Source organism: Halichoerus grypus, chromosome 15 (assembly GCF_964656455.1).
Source record: "Halichoerus grypus chromosome 15, mHalGry1.hap1.1, whole genome shotgun sequence".
NCBI lineage: Eukaryota > Metazoa > Chordata > Mammalia > Carnivora > Phocidae > Halichoerus > Halichoerus grypus.
In genome coordinates, this window is record NC_135726.1 from 59,012,101 (window position 1) to 59,032,572 (window position 20,472).

At 55.5% G+C, this 20,472-nt stretch overlaps 1 protein-coding gene across 2 annotated transcripts; it reads right to left on the reverse strand.

The window, feature by feature from the left end:
- Positions 1 to 1,300: 1,300 nt before the first annotated feature.
- LOC118526208 (uncharacterized) lies at positions 1,301 to 20,472 on the reverse strand. 2 transcript variants are annotated; one of them, XM_036077266.2, is made up of 6 exons: positions 20,358 to 20,472; positions 16,189 to 16,278; positions 13,836 to 13,927; positions 7,912 to 8,038; positions 6,471 to 6,602; positions 1,301 to 4,173 (listed from the first exon to the last, which is right to left on the reverse strand). In XM_036077266.2, exons 2-6 carry the CDS (start codon positions 16,220 to 16,222, stop codon positions 2,867 to 2,869), a joined length of 1,692 nt encoding a protein of 563 aa, XP_035933159.1. In that variant the 5' UTR covers positions 16,223 to 16,278; positions 20,358 to 20,472; the 3' UTR covers positions 1,301 to 2,866. The 2 variants fall into 2 exon arrangements, with proteins under 2 accessions (XP_035933159.1, XP_077918559.1); XM_078062433.1 differs by lacking the exon at positions 20,358 to 20,472 and adding an exon at positions 20,135 to 20,255.

Here is a 20,472-nt window from a genome sequence, read left to right on the forward strand (position 1 = left end):
TCTCCTAATCGCTCCACCAATATTGCAGCCTTACTGGTATTGATTCAGAGTCTGTGGGGGAAAGACTCTCTCTCTGTCCCCCAGGGTGGGCCTCTGGGACCTCTGGTAGCCGTGCTTCGGGGTTGGTAGAGAACGCTCCTGTTTGCTGAAAGAAGGACAAGGCAAAGATCTGCAGAGAGGACCAGAGATGAGGGGTGTGCCATGGGGTCCTGTCTGCCTCAAGTTCTCCGTTCCTGTCCCTAAGTTAAAGATAACTTCGAGCAAGGAAGCTTCCCTGGTGTGTGAGCCAATACATTCCTTTTGTTGATGTTGGTCTCATTTAAGCTAGTGTGAGTTGGGTTCCTGTTATTTGCAACCAGGAATGTAGTGAGTATGTTCAGACACATTCTTCCCTTATCCCGGAGGGATCTCCTCAACTCCTCCTGCCTCCACAAATGTCTCGCAGACAAAAACAACCCGAAGAACGGGCATCTGCCACAGGTACTCCTTCCCAAACCACCCAGCCCTACTCCTGAGATAATTTCCAGGAGGATGCAGCCACACGGCCAAAGATGAGTCCCTCTTTTTTTTTTTTTTAAGATTTTATTTATTTATCCGAGAGAGAGATAGAGAGAGTGTGTGTGTAAGCACAAGCAGGGGGAGGGGCAGAGGAAGTGGGAGAAGCAGACTCCCCACTGAGCAGAGAGCCCAACCTGGGGCTCAATCCCAGGATACTGGGATCCGGGATCAGGACCTGAGCTTAAGGCAGACACTTAACCGGCTGAGCCACCCAGACGCCCCAGATGGCTCCCTCTTAAAGCCCCAGCAGAGTTCTTGGAGATCCTCCATCCTCACCCTTAGTCTATCTCCTAGTGCTGGGAAGGAAATGTTCTGGGGGTCATGAAAGCAATCTAGAGAACCTGGGTCTGTCTATCCACCAAGCTGCTCTGGGAGCAAGCACAAAGTCACACCCTGAACATGGTGGCGCTCTCCACTTTCTGCTTTCTGATAAATTCTCCAACGGTGATGCCAACCACTGACCCGCTTGAAGGCCTTAGATGTCTGACCTCTCAAAAAGGAGGCAGGATGTTACATTGTCCCGTCACCAAGTCAGGGCTTTTCAAGCTGGGGGTTGCACCCCATGTTGGTTGGTGAAATCGATTTAGAAGGTTGTGACCAGCACTTTTTAAGTGAAAGAGAATTGGTGTGTGCACACAATAAGGGTAAGTAGTGTTGCTTTAAACTTATCCTTCACGTATGCACAAACATACGTTCACACACGTAGAAAATACACACACATGCGCTGTACTGCAATACAGAATATCTTTTTTTTTTTTTTTATTTGAGACAGAGAGAATGAGAGAGAGCACATGAGATACAGAATATCTTTTACACTCTGAGTCCTAGTCACAAAAGTTGGAGGGTTTATCTCTTCCTTTGCTAACCACTCCCATGCTTCACCCTTATTCATTTCAATTCGTCAGCTGTTCAGAGCAGGGATCAGTCAACTTTTTTGCCAAGGGTCTCAGAGCAAATATTTTAGGCTAATGGACCATCCGGTCTCTGTTGTAATTACTTGGCTTTGCGTGGAAGCAGTCATAGACAATACGTGGCTGTGTGCCAATAAAACTTTATTTACAAAAACAGGCCACGGGCTGGGTTGGTCCTAGTTTGCCCACCCCTGATCTAGAGTCTCCTCTGTGCCTGCTCCTGCCATAGGTAAAGCCAAGCTGCTCTCTGCCCAAAACGGCAGTCTGAACAGAAATGTAAACACCTATACTTTTTTTTTAAAGATACATTTTGTGAAAATTCGAATGACATGAATTCGAAAGCATGGAATATAAAAATAGCAGGACAGATCTTGATTTATGTGCAAAATATGAAATAATCTTTAAAAAAAAAAAAAAGCTCTCCTGAGCCTCATTTTCTCAGCTATAACATGGGATTCCTATTTTATAGGACCTATTTTATAGTTCCTATTTTATAGGACTCCAGAGAGAATTCCAGGAGGCTGTGTAAAGTGCTCAACACCATGTGCGGCAGGTGAGGTGCTCAGGAAATGCTGGCATTTATCAGTAGCATTTTCAGCGATCTACTGGCTGTTCTGCTCTGGACAGAAGGGGATGTCCTGCGAGCAGGATGCTGGCCAGCCCTGAGACTTCAGAGTGCCCACAGAACCATCCATGGGGGCCAACATAGTCTCAAAGCCATTCATGGAGCACGACATTTGGCTCTTCCGCCTTCCATCTCTGGCGGCTGAACCCCACACTCACTTTCTCAGGGCTATGCTGCATGATAATTTTGATAAAAGATCCAAGCCAGGGCCCAACCAGAACCTTCTGCAACAATGGATACGTTCTCTATCCGTGCTGTCTGATTCGGCGCCCGCCGGCGAGTTTGGCCACTGAATCCTGGCTGGGTGCAGCTGAGAAAACATTTTACCTTTTATTTATGTTTGGTTCATTTAAATGTAAATAGCCACACACCGTTTAGTGGTTACTGTAGTGGACCACGCAGAAAACTATTCCTGAATTTCTTCTCAAATTTAATTACTCATAGTGCCGCTACTGATATTTGGGGCCGGAACATTCCTTGTAGACGGAGGTGTCTGGCGCATCGTAGGGTTCGGAGGATTCTTGGCCTCTATCCATTACTGCCAGTGGCCCCAACAGGCTGGGACAACCGAAAATATCCCCAGGCACTCCCCAAACGTCTCAGGTGGGGGCCACGTAGAGGTGTCCCCTGAATGAGGACCCCTGGTTGGCTAGGGAACCTCTGATGAGAGGCACAGGGAATCTCCACTCACACAGTTTGCGTCTGTCATTGTGACTTCTCTGGGGATTATGAAGGCGTGGGTCCTGGCTGAAGGCTCCCTCACACAGGGAGCTCACTGTCCCTTTCTAGCATGCACTTTCTGGTGGAGCACCAGGGACGAGAGCTGCTTGAAGGCCCTCCCACATTTGGGGCACGGGTGCAGTTTCCCTGTGGTGTGGATTTTGCGGTGATTGGTAAGGGTAGAGCTGTCGGTGAAAGCTTTCCCGCACTCAGAACACACGTAAGGCTTCTGTCCAGCATGCATCCTCTGGTGTCTCTGAATGCTTGACTTACACCGCAAGGCCTTCCCGCATCCCTCACACTGGTAAGTATGATTCTCTCCGTGGCTTTTCTGATGCTTGAGAAGGGCCGCCCTGCGCCGGAAGGTTCTCCCACACTCCCGGCATTGCTCCGGGGGCCCCAGCTGGTGAACCCTCCTATGTTCCGACAGGTGGGAGCTATTCCGGAAGTACTTTCCACACTGCTCACACTGGTAGGACTTCTCCTCCTGATGAATCCGATGGTGCTCGAAAAGGTGAGAGTTGCATCTGAAGGCTTTCCCACACACTTTGCAGTGGTACGGCTTCTCTCCCGTGTGGATTCTCTTGTGCTCCGTCAAGGAGGAGCTGCGGCCAAAGGATTTCTCACACTCACTGCACTGGTAGGGCTTCTCCCCAGTGTGCACCCTCCGGTGACGAGTGAGCTTCGTGCTCTGCTTGAAGGTTTTCCCACACTCCTCACACTTGAAGGGCTTCTCCCCCGTGTGGGTCCTGTGGTGGCTGCTCAGTGTGGAGCTGCTGTTGAAGGCTTTCCCACACTCCTTACACTTGTAGGGTCTCTCTCCGGTGTGAATCCTATAGTGAGTGAAAAAGTAGGAGCTGTGCCGGAAGGACTTCCCACACTCGTCACATTTGTGGGGCTTCTCTCCCGTGTGGATCCGCTCGTGCTCGATGAGGTGGAGGGTCTGGTTGAAAGTTTTCCCACATTCTTTACATTTAAAGTGTGCCTTCCCCCTTTGGATTCTTGGACGACCATGCCTTGGGAAGCCTGGCGCCTGTGTTTTTCCATTAATATCTCTTTTCAGGGTCTTCTTTCCTCGAGGGGTGCTCTGTGATGTTGTTGGTGGTGGTGGACGACCCGGGCATCTCGTCATGGCCGTGGATTCATGCCTTTTCTTTCTAGGGAGAATTTTTTTGCATGAGTCCGTGGCCAGCCTGGGGCCAGCTTTTTGCTTGCTCCTCAGTGGCCTGTCCTCAGTTTCCAAAGTCCTTTCCATCTTAGCACCCCTTTGGGCCATTTCCTTTGCCTTCCCCAGGGATGGCCTCGTAGAGATGCCTGGCTTTGGAAATGTGGTCTTCGGCACAAGCCTTGTCTTCTTGTCTGAAAGGGATTCAGAATGTAAATCTCTCTCTTTTTTAGTGCCATTGTCTTTATCTTTGGTTGAAAATGTTTTGTCTCAGTATAAAATACATACAAAAAAAGCACACAAATCATAAGTGCGTGGTGTGATTAGAATTCACATCGTGCCACCAAAAAAAAAAAAAGGTAATTATGTGAGGGGACGGAGGTGTTCTCTAACTTTATTGCCATAATCATTTCGTTATATATACATGTATCAAACTACCATGTTACGCACCTTAAGTCTACACAATGTTATATCACAATAAGCTCACATGACTCTATCCTAATAAGGATAGAAAAAGAAAAGACAGCCAGTTCAAATGAAATGGAAATAAAGAAGGAAAAAGAATCAATGCAGAAATGAGTTGGCACAGAAAATAGAAAAAAAAAAAAATCCTATATCAGAATAATTACTTAGAGATGAGTAATGAAATGTCCCAGAAATAAATCAAGAGTTGATCTATAGATTGAAGGGAAAAGTGATACAGAATGTTCCATACTGAATGTAACTGTTTTATAAGCTATCATTTATAGTCCGTGAACCCTGTGCGAGCCAGCGACCATGCATTACCCCAGAAGCATGGTCAGTTCTTAATGTTCCCTTATCACTAAAATGATGTGATTCTCTCCTTAAATAAGTGGAATAACATATTTTTGTGAGTCTAGCTAGGGGAAAAGAGAGAATTCACAAGGTGAACACATTCACGTGTCCAGCGCAAAGATTAAGATCAAGAAACAGAAACCTAGAAACACCCTCCCCGACTCCAGCCCTCAGTCCGTTCCCTCCAATGACCCTCTCCCTCTTGGAAAATCGAGACCCTGACCTCCAGTAGCGTAGATTGGCTTTGGCTCCTTTTGTACGTTATATAAATGCAGCCTTGTGGCATGCACCCTTTGGTGTCTGGCTTCTTTCACTCAACTGTTTTGTCTATGAGATTCATCTGGATTGTTGCGTGCAGTCGCAAGTCATTCATTCGTGTTGCTTATAGGGTCCCATAATGTGACTATACCACAATGTGTTTAACTTTTTTATTGTTGATATGCATTTAGGGAGTTCCCACTTTGGGACTATTAAGAATTGAGCTGCTATGAACATCCCCTGCTCAGTGGGGAGTCTGCTTCTCCCTCTCCCTCTGCCACTCTCCCTGCCTGTGCTCTCTCTCTCTCTCTCTCTGTCAAATGAATAAATAAAATCTTTAAAAAAACTGAAACTGGGGAAATAAAAGCTGGAATGAGAAAGAGGCTTACTATTATTATTATTTTAATGAAAACACCTGGTTACTCTTTGGGTTTTTTTTTTTTTAAGATTTTATTTATTTATTTGACAGAGAGACAGAGAGAGAGAGCACAAGCAGGGGGAGTGGCAGAGGGAGAGGGAGAAGCAGACTCCCAGCTGAGCAGGGAGCCAGATATGGGCCTCAATCCCAAGACCCTGGGATCATGACCCCAGCCGAAGGCAGAAGCTTAACCAATTGAGCCACCCAGGCGCCCCTCTATTTGGGATTCTTATTAAATCCATGTATTATCTTTATTTTTAAAGTTTTATTTATTTATTTTAGAGAGAGAGAGTGCTCGAGAGCACATGGTGGGGAGGGGCAGAGGGGGAAGGAGAGAGAAACTCTAAGCAGACTCCGCGTTCAGCATGGGGCTTGATCCCAGGACCGGTGATCATGACCTGAGTGAAACCAAGAGTCAGTTGCTTAACCGACTGAGCCACCCAGGCGCCCCTTAATTCCATGTATTATCTTAAAGGAAAAACTCTCTCTCAATTCTCCTATATTCTTGAGGTTCAGATGCTGATGGGGGATAGTTTTGCTGCCCCAGAAACATGCTGTTGTTTTTCCAAGTCAACAGAGGGCTACCCAGGGGTGATAATCTTAAGGATTTAAGTCCAGTGCCAGACCAGCCTGCACCAGAGAACTGCTGTGAACATCTTTTTAACCACGAAGACATCGACACATGCATACAAGGAGGAAAGTGAACAGATGCTCGCTGAAGCAATCAGGGAAAACCCTGGGGAGGGGACTGAGGGCAGAGCCAGCAGCCAGTGCAAAGGCCCTGAGTTAGGGTGTCAGTTGATGGCAGCCCGAGTCTGATACGGAGGATGTGGCGAAGGAAGGAGTGTGGGAATGAGATCCCAAGAGGCCAGAAGAACGGCAAAGTGTTCCTGGAAGGAAACACGCCCTGCAGGCTTCTTCCTTCTCCTTACACCCCTCCGCATGCTGCGCCTTTGGGGAGAATTTCTCGTGGAGACTGCCATGGCGTCTCCTACTCACCGGTGGAGATGCAGCTCTCGCTGACCCCAGCACCGCCTTGCTGGGGGGCTCGAGGGACGTCTCTCTCCTTGACACAGGGCTCATCTCCTTGCTCCAACCTGGTGATCAGCTTGGGTTTGAAGAGCCGATACCCTGCTCCAGAGAAGGAAAGAAGTGCTGGATGCCTCCCAGACGCCCATTCCAGACCAAGAATTTGCACAGAGAGAAGTGTGTTTATGTTCTGCTCCCAATTCCAGAGTGTGGGTTTCCTACACACACACACACACACACACACACCAAGCAATTCTCTCCAACACAGCTGGGGTCCTAAAATTCAACTAAATTCTGACACTACCTGGAGGTAGGGTTGCACCCCACAGGTTCCCACAAGACTGACACCCCGCCCCCTAAATTCAGACACCAATCACAAATCCAAGTTGTCACCTGTCCCTCTGACTGACAGGCTATGGATTGGACGTTGCAACCGACCCCCTTCTTGGGTTTGATGAATTTGCTAGAGGACCTCACAGAACTCAGAGAAACATCTTATTCACTAGATCACCGGTTTGTTATAAAAGGATATAACTCAGGAACAGGAGGTGGAAGAGATGTACAGGGCCAGGCGTGGAGAAAGGGTGTGGGACGTCCATGCCCTCTGACGCCACCCCTCCCCCCAGATCTCCACTTGCTCACCATCCTGGAAGCTCTGTCCTTTGGGGGTTTTGTGGAGGCTTAATTACATAGACATAGTTGATTAAATCATTGGCCATTGGTGACTGATTCAGCCTCCAGTCCCTCTCCCCTCTCCAGAGGTCAGGGGCGTGAGACTGAATGTTGGCTCCCCTGGTAACCAGTCCTCATCCTGAGGCGTTATCCCAAAGTCACCTCATTAACATAGCGAAAGACACCTTTATTCCTCTCACCAGTTCAGAAATTCAAAAGGTTTTAGGAGTTCTGTGCTAGAAACAGGAGGGAGATCAAATATATATTTCTCATTCTAAATGACAATATCGCAGTGATACAAAGGACCTCCGGAGGGAGCGTAGGGCAACTGCCTTGCCAGCCTCCCTCTCCCCATCACACCAGCACAAAGTTCTATGGAGGGGTAGCCCCATGGTCCCCAGAAAGCAGAGCCCGCCCTCGAAGAGCACGACAGCCCATCAGCCTCTTCCTGTTGCACTGGCCACTGCGAGTGGTTTAGCTGTGCTCACGTGACCGAACCAGCTCCAGTCGGAGCAAAAGTCAGACTTTAGGACGGAACACCCAGGGCCGACCATGCGACCCTTTCGGTTGCGAGTGAGTTACAACGCTGGTGCCTCCGAGGCTGCTCGCAGCTGTCCTGAGACCGCGAAAGCAGACGCAGGTTTAGAGGGAAGCCAATACCACCAAACCTTAGTGCGCGAGACCAGTCCTAGGGCGGAGCTCATCCAAGGCTTCCGAACTGTGGGGGCGCTGTCCTTACCCAAGGAGGCCAGGTTCCCATAGTTCTCCAGCATCACCTCTCTGTACAGGTCCTTCTGAGCGGGCTCCAGCAGCTGCCACTCCTTCTGGGTGAAGTACATGGCCACATCCCTGAAGATCACAGGTTCCTGAAACCCAAAGCCCCGTTGGTATTCACCCAGGGCCTGGTCCTTCACTTGGCCCAGGACAGTAGGTGGAAAGCCGACAGAAGTTTGGGTTGTGTTCAGAGTCCTGTGTTGTGTCAGCTTGCAAATAAGGCCTGGGCTCCTTCACCCTGCCCCATATCCACACCCTCTGCTACGGGGCTGTGCAGCGCGCTCCTGTTCCGAATCTTCGCTTGGCCATGGAACTTGCTGTGGCCAGTGGGGTGTCGGCCAAGTGTGACAGAAGCAGAAGCTTCAGAAATGCTTGTGCAATCAGCACTGCCTTCTGTCTCGTGCCTCTCCCGCCCCCACGGGTGAGGCTCTGCCCAGGCTAGCCTCGGGACGATGCAAGATAGTAGAGCAGTGCCGAGTCACCCCAGTCCTCTGAGAAAAGCCACTGCAGGTGAGCTGACAAGCCAGAGTCCACCCGGCACGTGAAGGAGCCCCAACACCGGAGAGCCACACAGCCAGACCCTCATGGCTGTGTGCTCCTGACCGTCCATGCGTGGTGGTGGTGTTCACACAGCATTCTTTTGGCCACAGAGCACACTCGGAGTGTTCATGTGTTATGTGAAGGCATGAACAAAGGGATGCTATGAATGTTGGAAGCGGCCCTTTCACTCGCCAGTTGGATGGCCACCTGGGGATCTCTGTTTCCACTGAGGCACATCGATACCATGATGGCTAAGAGCATAGGCTCCGGGGCCAGACCGCCTGGGCTCGAATCTTGGCTTGGCTACTTAGGATCTGTGTGACCCTAGGCAAGTGACGTGAACTCTGTGCCCCCATTCTCTTATCTTAAAAATGGGGATAATACAGTACCACGTCCTGGAGTTGTGAGGATTAGGTGGATGAAAATAAGTAAAGAAATTAGCTCCGCTCCTCATACATGCTCCATGCTCAAGAAATGTCTATTATTCTAAATATTGTTTAAAAGGGGAGGGGATTCTAGTCAATGGGAGGGAGAATGCAGGCTTGGAGAGTAGCTTTATTCACTCACGTACTCATCACGGCCTGGCTCTGGGTAGGCTAACATAACAGACCAGGTCAGTGCTGGACACAGTATCCATTTTCCTTTGCCATAATAATGGAAGCCACAGGTGAGCCCATGCTTGCACAGCCAAAGAGTACATTTCCCAGCATCCTTTGCAGTGGGGTGCGGTCATGTGACTACACTCTGGCCAATGAGGTGAGAGCAGAAGAGCCGCGTGCGGCTTCTGCGCTTTGGTCTTTGAGAGACTAAGCATGTGTTCCCCTTGGGGTGCCCCTGAATGTGGACGGGCCACGTGGGGCCGAGGCGCATTGTCCACACACACTGTCATCGTGAGGAATAAGTAATGTCTGAGTGAAGCAGCTGTGTTTTGGGCTGTCATGTTCCAGTAACCAGACCTATGTGGTTGGGGGGCTCCAGCTGCGGGCGGGAGTGCAGAGGGTGACGGGTGCAGCAGAGGGGCACAGGTGTGGAGGACCGCAGGTGCAGAGGGGCGCAGGTGCAGAGGAGTGCAGGTGCGGAGCGGCACAGGAGCACGGGTGCAGAGGGGTGCAGGTGTGGAGGGCTGCAGGTGCAGAGGGGCGCAGGTGCAGAGGGGCGCAGGTGCAGAGGGGCGCAGGTGCAGAGGGGCGCAGGTGCAGAGGGGTGCAGGTGCGGAGCGGCACAGGAGCACGGGTGCAGAGGGGTGCAGGTGTGGAGGGCGCAGGTGCAGAGGGGTGCAGGTGCGGAGGGCGCAGGTGCAGAGGAGTGCAGGTGCGGAGCGGCACAGGAGCACGGGTGCAGAGGAGTGCAGGTGTGGAGGGCGCAGGTGCAGAGGGGTGCAGGTGCGGAGGGCGCAGGTGCAGAGGAGTGCAGGTGCGGAGCGGCACAGGAGCACGGGTGCAGAGGAGTGCAGGTGCGGAGCGGCACAGGAGCACGGGTGCAGAGGGGTGCAGGTGTGGAGGGCTGCAGGTGCAGAGGGGCGCAGGTGCAGAGGGGCGCAGGTGCAGAGGGGTGCAGGTGCGGAGCGGCACAGGAGCACGGGTGCAGAGGGGTGCAGGTGTGGAGGGCTGCAGGTGCAGAGGGGCGCAGGTGCAGAGGAGTGCAGGTGCGGAGCGGCACAGGAGCACGGGTGCAGAGGGGTGCAGGTGTGGAGGGCTGCAGGTGCAGAGCGACGCAGGTGCAACAGGGAACAGGAGCACAGGTGCAGAGGGCCGCAAGTGCAGAGGGGCTCAGGTGCAGAAGGGTGCAGGTGCAGAGGGGTGCAGGTGTGGAGGGCCGCAGGTGCAGAGGGGCACAGGAGCACAGGTGCAGAGGGGCACAGGTGTAGAGGGGCACAGGAGCACAGGTGCAGAGGGGAGCGGGTGCGGAGGGCCGCAGGTGCAGAGGGGCGCTGGTGCAGAGGGGCGCAGGTGCAGAGGGGCACAGGAGCACGGGCGCAGAGGGCCGCAGGTGCGGAGGGCCACAGGTGCAGAGGGGCACAGGAGCACAGGTGCAGAGGGGCGCATGTGCGGAGGGCCGCAGGTGCAGAGGGGCACAGAAGCACAGGTGCAGAGGGGCTCAGGTGCAGAGGGGCACAGGAGCACAGGTGCAGAGGGGCGCAGGTGCAGAGGGGCACAGGAGCACAGGTGCAGAGGGGCGCATGTGCGGAGGGCCGCAGGTGCAGAGGGGCACAGGAGCACAGGTGCAGAGGGGCTCAGGTGCAGAGGGGCACAGGAGCACAGGTGCAGAGGGGCTCAGGTGCAGAGGGGCACAGGAGCACAGGTGCAGAGGGGCTCAGGTGCAGAGGGGCACAGGAGCACAGGTGCAGAGGGGCTCAGGTGCAGAGGGGCACAGGAGCACAGGTGCAGAGGGGCGCAGGTGCAGAGGGGCACAGGAGCACAGGTGCAGAGGGGCGCAGGTGCAGAGGGGCACAGGAGCACGGGCGCAGAGGGGCGCAGGTGCAGAGGGGCACAGGAGCACAGGTGCAGAGGGGCTCAGGTGCAGAGGGGCACAGGAGCACAGGTGCAGAGGGGCGCAGGTGCAGAGGGGCACAGGAGCACAGGTGCAGAGGGGCGCAGGTGCAGAGGGGCGCAGGTGCAGAGGGGCACAGGAGCACAGGTGCAGAGGGGCGCATGTGCGGAGGGCCGCAGGTGCAGAGGGGCACAGAAGCACAGGTGCAGAGGGGCTCAGGTGCAGAGGGGCACAGAAGCACAGGTGCAGAGGGGCTCAGGTGCAGAGGGGCACAGAAGCACAGGTGCAGAGGGGCTCAGGTGCAGAGGGGCACAGGAGCACAGGTGCAGAGGGGCTCAGGTGCAGAGGGGCACAGGAGCACAGGTGCAGAGGGGCGCAGGTGCAGAGGGGCACAGGAGCACAGGTGCAGAGGGGCGCAGGTGCAGAGGGGCACAGGAGCACAGGTGCAGAGGGGCGCAGGTGCAGAGGGGCACAGGAGCACAGGTGCAGAGGGGCGCATGTGCGGAGGGCCGCAGGTGCAGAGGGGCACAGAAGCACAGGTGCAGAGGGGCGCAGGTGCAGAGGGGCACAGGAGCACAGGAGCACAGGAGCACAGGAGCACAGGAGCACAGGTGCACAGGAGCACAGGTGCAGAGGGGCGCAGGTGCACAGGAGCACAGGAGCACAGGGGCACAGGAGCACAGGTGCAGAGGGGCACAGGAGTACAGGAGCACAGGAGCACAGGTGCAGAGGGGCGCAGGTGCGGAGGGGCACAGGAGCACAGGAGCACAGGTGCACAGGGGCTCAGGTGCAGAGGGGCTCAGGTGCAGAGGGGCACAGGTGCAGAGGGGCGCAGGTGCGGAGGGGCACAGGAGTACAGGAGCACAGGAGCACAGGTGCAGAGGGGCGCAGGTGCAGAGGGGCACAGAAGCACAGGTGCAGAGGGGCGCAGGTGCGGAGGGGCACAGGAGTACAGGAGCACAGGTGCAGAGGGGCACAGGTGCAGAGGGGCACAGGTGCAGAGGGGCGCAGGTGCGGAGGGGCACAGAAGCACAGGTGCAGAGGGGCGCAGGTGCGGAGGGGCACAGGAGTACAGGAGCACAGGTGCAGAGGGGCACAGGTGCAGAGGGGCACAGGTGCAGAGGGGCGCAGGTGCGGAGGGGCACAGGAGTACAGGAGCACAGGAGCACAGGTGCAGAGGGGCACAGGTGCAGAGGGGCGCAGGTGCGGAGGGGCACAGGAGCACAGGAGCACAGGTGCGGAGGGCCGCAGGTGAAGAGGGGCGCAGGGGCCGTGGCCGCAGAGAACGCCCCGAAGGCACGGGGGATGCGCACCCGCATGCATTTCCTAAAATGCCGGGAAAGGCTGGGAGGGGAAGGCCCTGCAGAGCATTGCCACAGTGTGCAAGGAGGAGCTGAAGCAAAGGGAGCGGCTGGAAGGGGAGAGAGCAGAGCAGACAGGGGACAGTGTTCGCTCCCGGGGTGGGGTCCGCGCCCCTCAGCGTGGGGGCCGGACAGAGGGCTCTGCCTCCTGCCTGGCGGCGCGCCGGCTGGGGACTTGCCTTCTGGCGCCTCAGTCTCCGCATCTGTAAAATGGTCAGGATAAAGAGTAGTGCTGCCTCCTGGCGGGGGAGTGTGAGCGTTCAACGGGACAGTCCAAGAACAGAATCCGTGACAGCACGCGGCGCTTTAGTAAGGGCCGGAACCTCAGCTGCTACAACTCTTGCCTCAGCCGGTTTCTTAAAACTATCTGCTTTCATACAAATGTAAACGCTGCTTTTCCAACAGGAAACAGCCCGCCTCGGTGTGCACAGCTGTAGCGGTTTCTGGCAGGGCTGTGACCTCTAGCACTGTCCTCCCCTGCAGGACTGACCGGTCATTGTCCCATTTCGTCCTCAGGAGGTAGCCTCCGTGCTTTCTGCATTCTACAGACGAGGAAACGGGGCCAGAAAGCACCAGTAACTTGCCCCACTCGTTACGATGAGACACAGAGGTGGGGGGATATGGGGGTGTCAAGTAGAGATGCCAACACACCCTTCTCGGGGGACAGGAATCTGCCACCATTCATGTTACAAACCCTTACAGGCCAGGCGCTTTCTAAAAACAGCACAGATGCGAGCTCATTCACTCTTCAGAATAACCCCTGGACCATGGTAAACCTTGTAGCCCCATTTTACAGATGAGCAAACTGCAGTGGGCCCAGAGTTGTTCCGGAACTGTCCCAGGTCCCACAACTGGGAGTGGCTGAGGGGGGATGTGACCCTGCAGTCAGACTCCGAGTGTTCGCCCTCCGCTGCGCCAGGCTGGCGTTCACAGCTGTGAGGCACAGAAGGGCCACGAAGGTGGTGCCTGCACTTAATGCCCCTTTCTTTGCAAAAGCAGCCCATCCCTATTCCGGGGTTTCTCGGCTCTGCACCGGTGAGATCATTTGGGGGCCAGATCATTGTTTGCTGTGGATTGCAGGATGCTGAGCGGCGTCCCTGGCCTCCACCCACCCCTCCAGGGCTGACACCCAAACACGGTTTCAGCCACTGCCAGTGTCACTGTCTTGTCCCAGCCTTCTGTCCTCGTGGTTGCGTCACACAGCAATAACTACTCGGAAGAAAATTAAGCAAGGCAAGGCGTTACGGAGTGATGAGGAGGAAGTGAGCCGGGAGGCTTCCTGGAGGAGGTGACATTCCAGCGGAGGTAGAAATTAGGGAAGAGAAGAAGGCAGGAAAGAGGCCCAGGAAAACCATCCCCCACGGGATGGGGCCATAGCCTTTTGTGGAGGTGCAAGGGGGGCCCTGCCACCCGAGGGTCTCTGCCGGGCAGAGAGGGTGGCAGATGCGCCTGACCTCTCAGAACTGAGGGGCCCTCTGGTCAAAGGGAGAAGGCTTACCGTGCTCCAGGCCGGCAGGAATCTGACTGGCATTCTTCCCTTCTTTTTGGAGAGCTTCTCTGAAGTAGGAGCAGGGCTCTGAGAAGGCAGGACTGGGAAGGAAGAAGGAGTAATGAGGTCTGCCCTCTGTGGGTAGGGAAACTCAATAAAATCCCAATAATGAAACCCACAAGAGCTAACATGGATCAAGACTTGCTGTGTGCCAGGCTGTCTTCTAAATACTATACAGGTATCACCTTATTTGGTTTTTCATAATAACGCTACAAGATGGCTACCATCATCATCCCACTTTACAGATGAGAACCCGGGCACAGAGAGGTTAAGATATTTGCTCAAGGTTGCACAGGGGTGCCTTAAGACATGCGTTAAACTGCATCCCAAAGGTCAAAAGGGAACAGGCAGGAAATGTCAGTGAGTGAAGGGGTTGGGGTAAGGCAATGGGGGCACTGGAGTCTGTGGTGGACTAGAACTCCCAGGATCTCAAATACTCACATTTGAGAGAGGCAGAGAGACCAAAACCAAATCAGTACACTAGAAAATACCAGAGAGTGACAGACATAGTGACAAAAATAAACTAGGTTGGAATGAAGGCAAATCCCTGGATGCTGATGACTTTGTTTTGACCTTCATTTTGAGAAGGAGATGGCCAAGTGAGCATATGATGGGAGAACATTCTTGGGGAGGGAAACAGCATGTGCAAAGGCCCTGAGGTGGGATGTTAAAGGCAAAGCTAGGAGGCCAGGGTGACCGGAGTCTGTTGAATTGGAGGGAGAGAGATGGGTATGATGAAGGCAGGCCAGCAGGGTCCCGTCCCTCGGGGCCACCGGGGCCCCCATACAGAGTTTGTATCATTCTCCAGCTTGAGAGGTCTGACAGGACCTGATCCTCATTTTTATAAGAGTCCTTGGCCTGCTCAACGGGGAACAGTTTGGTGGAGGCAGGAGTGGAAGACAGGATACCACTTGGTACAGAGCAACAGTGGTTTGGGCCACGTTTCTTCCTGGATCAGAGTACGTGGGTGATTTCCTGAGGATATGAGGGAAAGTGGTTTCTTAGATTTTAAAACACAACATCCCAACACATCTTGTTCGTCTGGCTGATCTGTTGGTGAACGATCGCACTCCTGAGCATTTCTGCCAGCGAAATGAAAACACATTCACGCAAAAACCTCTACTCGCAATAGCCAGCAACTGGAAACAACCCTGGTGTCCCTTCAGGGGATAGCGACGTCACGGAACCCCACTGAGCAATAAAGAGGGATGAAGTGAGGGTGCCCACAGCAGCCCGGATGGCTTTCCGGGGCACTGTGCCGAGGGGGGAAAAGTGAATCTCAGAAGGTCACCAGCTGCATGGTTCTGTTGATACAAGGTTCTCAAAATGACAGAATCACAGAGATGGAGAGGATTTGTCACAGCCACACGGGGGAGGGGGAGGGACAGTGAAGGGGGCAGCTCCAGGGAGATCTCTGTGGTGACAGAACAGTTCTGTATGTTGATTGGGGTGATGGTCACACTCAGCGACAAATGTGAGAACCTGACCCTAAAAAATACACATGCATTGGGTCACGATGTATTTCCTTGTTCAACGTTGTACTATCACTGCTTAAGATATGACCATTTGGGGAAATGGGATGAAGGTCCATGGGACCTCTCTACTATTATGGCAACTTCCAGTGAATATAAATTATTTCCACATAAAAAGTGGTTTTTTAAAAAGACTTTATTTATTTGAGAGACAGAGTGTGAGAGAGAGAGAGAGAGATTACAAGCTGGGGGAGTGGCAGGCAGAGGGAGAAGCAGGCTCCCCGCTGAGCAGAGAGCCCGATGCGGGGCTCCATCCCAGGAGCCTGGGATCATGACCTGAGCTGAAGGCAGACGCCTACCCAGGCGCCCTACACATAAAAAGGCTTAAAACAGGAAGCATCCCGGCAAACCCAACAGCCCTCCCTCATCCAGCCAAGCCGCCAGCAGGACCCCAAACTGGCCCACTCCTGCCCATTCCCTCCACCATCTCCTTGGATCGGACCTCCATCATCTCCCACCTAGGTGACTCTGTGGCCCCCTGAATGCGCAACTGATTGCAGGGTCACAATGAGGAGCCCAGGTTGCTTCTGGCTCCCCGAAGACACCCCTGCAGGCTCCGAGCAGAGGAGTGCCCAGGATCCACGGACATGATGTTGTGTCGGAGAGAGTCCATCCTGGGGGCCCCTCTGCACCCTCCCACCCCAGGAGAAGCCAGTGGGTGGTGTGTGGGGCTGGGGGCCGGTCTCCAGAGTAAATCCTCCCGCCATCACCAGGCCCTAGAGGCCTGCCCCCTCCCACCTGCGCAGTTTTCCACCCTGTGTTTCTCTTACCTCCTTTGTCAGGCGGCTGGGTCTTCGCCTCCATGGCGCCCCGCGCTCTGCGATGCCGAGCTGCAGTATCCCGTACAGCACAGACCTCTCCTAGGGGCAGAGACCAGAGCAGTTAGGGCTGGGCCGCAGCGATGGAGGGCCCGGGTTCTAGTCCCAGCTCCAGGGAAGCCGGGGGGGTCCTGGGCAGGTGACGTCACCCCCCCACCGTTCTGTGTCCTCAGCTGTGGAGGAGAGGTGTTAGCTACACCTCCCTCGTAGATCGCCTTCAAGGCCAACTGGATGCTCTACGAAGAGTGTGGCGTGGCGCCCGGCAAGGCCGAGGCCGGGGCTCGTGGGGCCTGGGGCTCGTCATACGCAGTGCTGGGGCCCTGACGGTGAAGCTTGGTTACCCAGGCATCGGGGGGCCTCCGGTGCCTGGCATCACAGCAGGCACTCCATACGTGTGGGTCTTGGCCAGTACTGGTGTTCCTGTCTTTCTGGCCTGTTCTGAAGCCGTACGGCAGCCTGACAAGGCGCTTCCGAGCTGGACCTCGTCTGGCCGCCTCCTCCTTCCCGGGACTGTGGTGGGGACGAGGCCGCCGGTTGCAGGACCCCTCACCACAGCCCGAGGGGGGAGGCCCGCGCCGCCACGGTGCTGCTGGGGAGGACCAGCCCTGGGATCAGGGACCCTGGCCTGACCTGGGAAGGAAGGCCCAGCAGTGAGGCAGGGCCGTGGGCCAGTCTGTCCGGAGGGTGGGGAGGGGGTCCCGGCCCTCCAGGCACCGGCTGTGAGAGCTGCAGGGTCAGGATGGCTATAGTTAATCACAACAAGCACACAGCCACCCGAAACTTGGATTTGAGATAAACGAATAATTTTTAGTGTAAGTATGTCCCAAACGCTGCATGGGACACGTCTATATTAAAAAATCTTTTTTTTTTTTTTTTTTTTTTACTTATTTGGATAAATTCTTTTTTCTTTTTTAAAAATGTAAGCTCTATGCCCAACGTGGGGCTTCGGCCTCTGAGATCAAGAGTTGCAGGCTCAAGGAACTGAGCCACCCAGGTGCCCCCTGAGTCAATTATTTTTAAGTATAATACGGCAAGTTCCATGCAATAGTTGGAACATATTTATACTAAAACGTAATTCACTATCTGAAATTCAAATTTAAGTGGGTGTCCTATAGTTTTTAGGAGTGTCCTATATTTTAAATCAGCAACACACAATTTGGGGGTTTTTAGCCTCTTTGCTTCAGTTTTGCCCGCCATAAAAATGAGGCCATTAAATGACTGTACATGAGAACGCTGTGGTCCAGTGATGATGGCAGCGCCTTAGCCAGAGTGCAGGCGGTTTCTGTGCTGGTTACAATGTACTTGTTCTTAGGGGTGAGGCCTCAGCCCCCCATTCTCCCATCTCCACCTTCCCTGCCTCACTGTCCCTGCTGCTGTGGTTTTCCAGCTGGGTCTCGATCCTGTCTCACCACATAGCCCTCCGGGACCAATCTAGCCCCTGGGCCTGGGCCAGCCCTTCCAGGGAAAGGCCAAACTCAGTGCCAGGGGAGATCCGCGGGCCACAGACGTCATGCTCTGGAGCAGCAGGGGCACAGGCGCCTGGCTCCGGGGATCAGCGGTGGCTGGGCTATGGGGGCCGGGCACAGGCAGCAGCCACGGGACTGCCCTCTATGCCGGGGGTCTAAATCAGCGAGGGCTTCCCCTCCATGGCAGCCGGCCCACCGGGCATGGGCTCGGTACGCTTGCCCGGAGTGTCTCCTTGGAGCCCGCACGGGTCAGGCTCCAGAGATGCCCAGGGACCACCCTGGCGAAAGAGCGCGGGAATGAACAAACTTACGTGCATCAGATGCACCATGAACCCAGGCGCCAGCTGATCCCCTAACGGACTGGCGCGTGCACACACACATACACCACATAACACACACATGCACGCACACACTCACTTCTACTCTCCTGGCTACTTTCCAAAACCCCGACCCACTCCCTAGGCCTGGGGGGCCTACCTGGGACCACGTTCACACGCTGGCAAGTGCACACACACATGCTCGGCAGTCCCCTGGCGCACACAGGCTCTCACACACGGAGACACGCGCGTCTGCGGACGCCCGTCCCGAATCTCCAGGTCCCCCTCCAGGACTCGCAGACGCCCTGCCCTCTCTCCCTGACACCCAGGGCCCGCGGGCTCTCACCCAGGGCCCATCCCCCTCCCCACCACACTCCACCCCTCCCACCCCCGGGTGCACCTTCCTGGCTGTGCACACTGAGCTCTCTCCCAGCCCCCATGCCAGGCAGGGCGCGCTCATGCAGACTCACTGGAGGTTCCAAGGCTGGTTTGCTGGTGCCCTTCTCCGCAAACCTTCAGAAGCGTCCTCCCGGACATCCCCAAATGCCTCCTTGGGGCTGCCCACTGCTCCACTTGTCCCAAACTCCCCTCAGGACTGCCCCCCAGTTTTTCTATGCTGCAGCCGGCCAAGTCACTAACATATCCTGCTGACCCCCATCTGACCTCTCTAGCACCCCGGAGCTGACCTGATGTCTCTGCCTCCCCCATCAAACTAGCATGCCTCAAGTCTGACCATCCTGCCTCCCACATGGACCCGTGCTCCCCAGCCGGTCCTGGAGAGAGTCCCCATAGGAGCGGTTCCAGCATCCTCTTCCGCTTCATTTTTCTCGCCAGCAGTGACAGGAGAAATCTTTGAGACCCAGGGGCTCAGAAAGACCTGAGAATGCCAGTGGCCCTCGGGGCTAGTACCTGGTCCTCAGCTTGACCCTGAGGCACGCCGGCCACACCAGTGGAGGGTTTGGGCATCAGAGTCCCCTGTGTCTCTCAGACTGGGTTGCTCAGTGCCAGTGCGTACCCTGCTGGGCGCCTCCTCCCAGACCCAGGGTGGCAGGGCAGGGTGACAGGGTCTCCCTCAGCGCTTCGGCACTGAGCACAGCTGCCACGAGGAACCAGCAGCCACGGGACTGCCCTCTATGCCGGGGGTCTAAATCAGCGAGGGCTTCCCCTCCATGGCAGCCGGCCCACCGGGCACGGGTTTGGTACGCTTGCCCCGAGGGTCTCCTTGGAGCCCGCACGGGTCAGGCTCCGGAGATGCCCAGGGACGGCCCTGGCGAAAGAGCGCGGGAATGAACAAACTTAGTGATCAAACAGAAACACACAAACTCACCTTTGAGTACAAACGCGCACAGTCACAAACACACGCATACAGTCACACAGATATAGACAAACTCACACACACACACCCCCATATTTAAACACTAAGACACACACTGAAATACACACACACGCACCCACCACACAGAGTCCGACGCACACAAACTCCTACAGACAAACTCACCCAACTACACAGACGCCCACAGCTGCACCCGAACTTACACAACCACACAGTCTTCAGCCACACAAGTGCACACAGTCGCACGGATGCAGACACATCGCACACATCTAAGATACACACAACCTCACACACGTCATGTAACAGAGTGAGGCGCACAACCACCCCAGCCACACCCAAAAGCCAGACAGAACTCACACCCAGTCCCACAAGTAACACCGTGGCCACACAGCCGGACAAAGTCACGGCCCACCACGATTCACAGACACACAACACACGCATTCGGCTACGCCCGCCGGCAGACTCGGTGTGGCACGAACTCGCAGCCCCACACGGATAAGACGCCAGCCGCCCCAGGTCAGAGCCCATGGGGCGCAGCTGCAGTCGGACCCACTCGCACACCCACCGACTCCAGACCAGCGGCACTCGCGGCGGGCACGGCGCGCAAGCCGCGGGCAGAGAGGTGCCCACTCGCGAGGTCGGAAGGTCGGAAGCCGCGGTGCGTGGGATCCCACGGGACCCCCGCGCTGGCACGGACGCGCTCCACACGTGGCCCCCCGCCCCGGGTCAGTCCCTCGCGCCCGGGCACCCCCACAGCCACGCTCCCTCCCTCGCACACTCACCTGCTGGCGGGCCAATCACTGACTCGGAGCCGCCACCCCCAGACCCGCCGGCGTCCCAGGTCCTGCAGGACGGGAATCCGGGTGGCGCGGACCGGACGGCTCCTCGCCTCCTGAGCGCGCAGCCCAGCCACCCCGCTTCCTCCGGCAGATACGGACCCCCCAGCACACACACACACTCCCTCGCTTCCCCTAGCTCCCCCACCCTCTGCCGCCGCAAACTCACCGCTCAGCGCACAGCCCGCGGTCTCCGGGAGCTGAATGAGGCTGAGCGGAATTCAAACCCCGTCCCAAGTGCGCGCGAGCACCGCCCGCCAAACTACCAGTCCCAGAAGCCCCCG

Excerpts from the sequence above, each read along its gene's own strand:
- LOC118526208 (XM_036077266.2), bottom strand. The coding sequence starts at position 16,222 with ATGGAGGCGAAGACCCAGCCGCCTGACAAAGGAG. Across the intron at positions 8,039-13,835 it reads TCCTGCCGGCCTGGAGCACG|GAACCTGTGATCTTCAGGGA; the intron begins GTAAGCCTTCTC and ends TTTGGGTTTCAG. Across the intron at positions 6,603-7,911 it reads TGGGAACCTGGCCTCCTTGG|GGTATCGGCTCTTCAAACCC; the intron begins GTAAGGACAGCG and ends TCTCTGGAGCAG.